This window comes from Triticum aestivum, chromosome 6B (assembly GCF_018294505.1).
Source record: "Triticum aestivum cultivar Chinese Spring chromosome 6B, IWGSC CS RefSeq v2.1, whole genome shotgun sequence".
Taxonomy (NCBI): domain Eukaryota; kingdom Viridiplantae; phylum Streptophyta; class Magnoliopsida; order Poales; family Poaceae; genus Triticum; species Triticum aestivum.
The window spans coordinates 681,021,027-681,023,463 of NC_057810.1; the positions used below are offsets into that span (position 1 = coordinate 681,021,027).

Here is a 2,437-nt window from a genome sequence, read left to right on the forward strand (position 1 = left end):
TCAGAAATGAGCATAGATGCGCTTATAGAGAAAATTCAACCTAAATTCATAATAAATTTCTACTAACTTCAGAGAAATTCAGTATGAATTTAGTCAAATTTTCTGTATAAGGGCATCTATTTTCATTTTGAGAGGAGCTCAACAAGGCAGAGAGGGAGGGGCTTATAAACCGGTGTGAGCCCCCTTCGGTTGGCGAGGTGGGACTAAACTCTGGCCGCAACGAGGACCAACACTTTAGTCCCGGTTGGTGGTATGAACCGGGACTAAAGGGAAACCTTTGGTCCCGGTTCATGCCAGCAACCGGGACCAATGGTGGTGGGCCAGGAGCAAGGCACATTGGTCCCGGTTCGTCCCACCAACCGGGACCAAAAGGTCCAGACGAACCGGGACCAATGGCCCACGTGGCCCAGCCGGCCCCTGGGACTCACGAACCGGGTCCAATGCCCTCATTTGTCCCGGTTCTGGATTGAACTGGGACTAATGGGCTGACCCGGCCTGGACCAATGCCCTCTTTTCTACTAGTGGTTTGTCAGAGGAAGGCGTGCTCGAGGGGCGGCGACGACGAGAGGAGGTGGAGGAAGCAGCGGCGGCATGTGGGAATAGGCCGGGGAAGCAAATGGGGAGGTGCGGGCGACGGCGCTAGCGCCTGGATCTGGCGGTTAGTGGAAGTCGCGCGCGAGTCGCCGGTGTCCAACGCGTGGGAGCGGACGCACCAAATAAACGACGCGCAATGCCGTTTTGCTTCGCGCGCTGGACCAACTATACTGGCGCGCACGTTTTTTTCGCATCCGCTGAAACGCCCGTTCCGGCTACGCGTGCAAAACAGACGATTTTTTCAGCACGACGCTAAAATCGTGCGCATGTTGGAGATGCTGTAACCACTCCATGCCCAAAGACCTCCTCGTGCATCACAGGGGCGGAGGTCGAGCGCGAGCAGCGGTCTGCGCATGGTAAACTCGCCGGCATGGGTGCATGCACCGATCGCGAAGTTGCGAAGGGAGGCGGGACAGGACAAAGCAGCCGTTCAGACTTAGAGGTCAACACAAGACTACAAGAGTCCAATCAGAATCCAAGGCCCCCAGGCTGAGAAAATTCCGCAAGCGTACAACAAACAGCTCACATCTGTCTGCCTCATAGCGTCTCCCCACAGTCAAACATGGCTCAGAGTCTCCACACCTCTCACTGCCAGTCACTAGTTACTCACCAGCCATCTCGTTGGACGTTGGCTAAACTTATGACTTGCTCAACCTCTGATCTCACAGCAATTCTGCGTGGTAGTACTACCAGACTACTTGTCTCGAGTGGTTTCTCTGCTCGCTCGATGCGTCGCGGGACAGGCACCGTGTTTTGGCTGCTCGTCGCCGCCGCCGCGCTCCTGCTCCTGGTTCTGCCGCTGCTGGCCTCCTGCGCGGCCTCCGCACGTCCTCCTCCAGGTATTTCTGATCGGTGCCCTCTTTGCTGCATGTAGTACAGACAGTACATCGGGACTGATCGATCCGTGTGAGGCTGCATGCAGTGCTGCCGCGAGGTGGCGGCGATGCCGGGCTGGCTGGAGGGAGAGAGCTAGCGGCCATGGGAGCTGCGAGGCGCTTGGGGCAGAGGACGCCGGTGAATAAGCCTCCCTCGCCCAACCCCCACGCCGCGTCGACGACGGCCGTGCCGCCGCCACCGCCTGACTAGGACCAAGCAGGTCAGGGGCGGGAGTAGTGCATGCTGTGGTCGCCTAGCTATGTTCTTCCCGATAGCCGATCTCCTGATCGGTACAGTATCAGAGAAGAAACAACTAGCAGCTGTGCGCAGTACTTGTTTCGCTGCTGATAAATTATGGAACTTGTATACAGCAAACATGTTGGGATATACACCAACCGATGGCCTTGATAAATTCGATGGTCTATCTGTGCTGAAAGTGTACTCTGCCAATTCAGTGTACACACACAATTCGGTTACTAGCAAAAATGTACACACAGTTGACTGCCATTAATTCTCGTTCTCCACACAAAATTTTGCAAGAGTGAAATTACCCCTGAAGATCAAGGTCTTCACGTGGCTTGTTTTGAGAAATATAACGTGTTTAACAAAAAAAAAGTCAAAAGAAAACGGGTCTACCGCCAATTCCTCTCACCTACTGGTGTCAGCAAGGCTGTGGGAACCCAGGTCTGGGGTGTCGGTGTAGTCTCTTGTCGCCCTAGTTTTGATTAGGGTTAAACCTAAGTGTAACCTACAGTGTGGTGAGGCGATGGCGGCGGTGAGGAATAAGCCCTCCTCGGCATGATGTCCTCGTTCTAACGATGTTGTTTGGCTATGGCGGAGGGCGAGTGGAGCTTCCAGGACCAAATCATGGGCCTTGTTTTTGTGTTTGTTTCATCTACATGACGAGCGGCGTACTACCAACGGGATATGAAGTCGCAGGGTGATCTTTTTTCCGGTTCCTTCTTTG

At 54.4% G+C, this 2,437-nt stretch overlaps 1 protein-coding gene across 1 annotated transcript; it reads left to right on the plus strand.

Annotated features, from left to right (window-relative positions):
* Positions 1–1,200: 1,200 nt before the first annotated feature.
* Positions 1,201–1,987, plus strand: LOC123134827 (uncharacterized). The gene is made up of 2 exons (XM_044553993.1): positions 1,201–1,433; positions 1,517–1,987. Exons 1-2 carry the CDS (start codon positions 1,235–1,237, stop codon positions 1,678–1,680), a joined length of 363 nt encoding a protein of 120 aa, XP_044409928.1. The 5' UTR covers positions 1,201–1,234; the 3' UTR covers positions 1,681–1,987.
* The last annotated feature ends 450 nt before the right edge of the window (positions 1,988–2,437 follow it).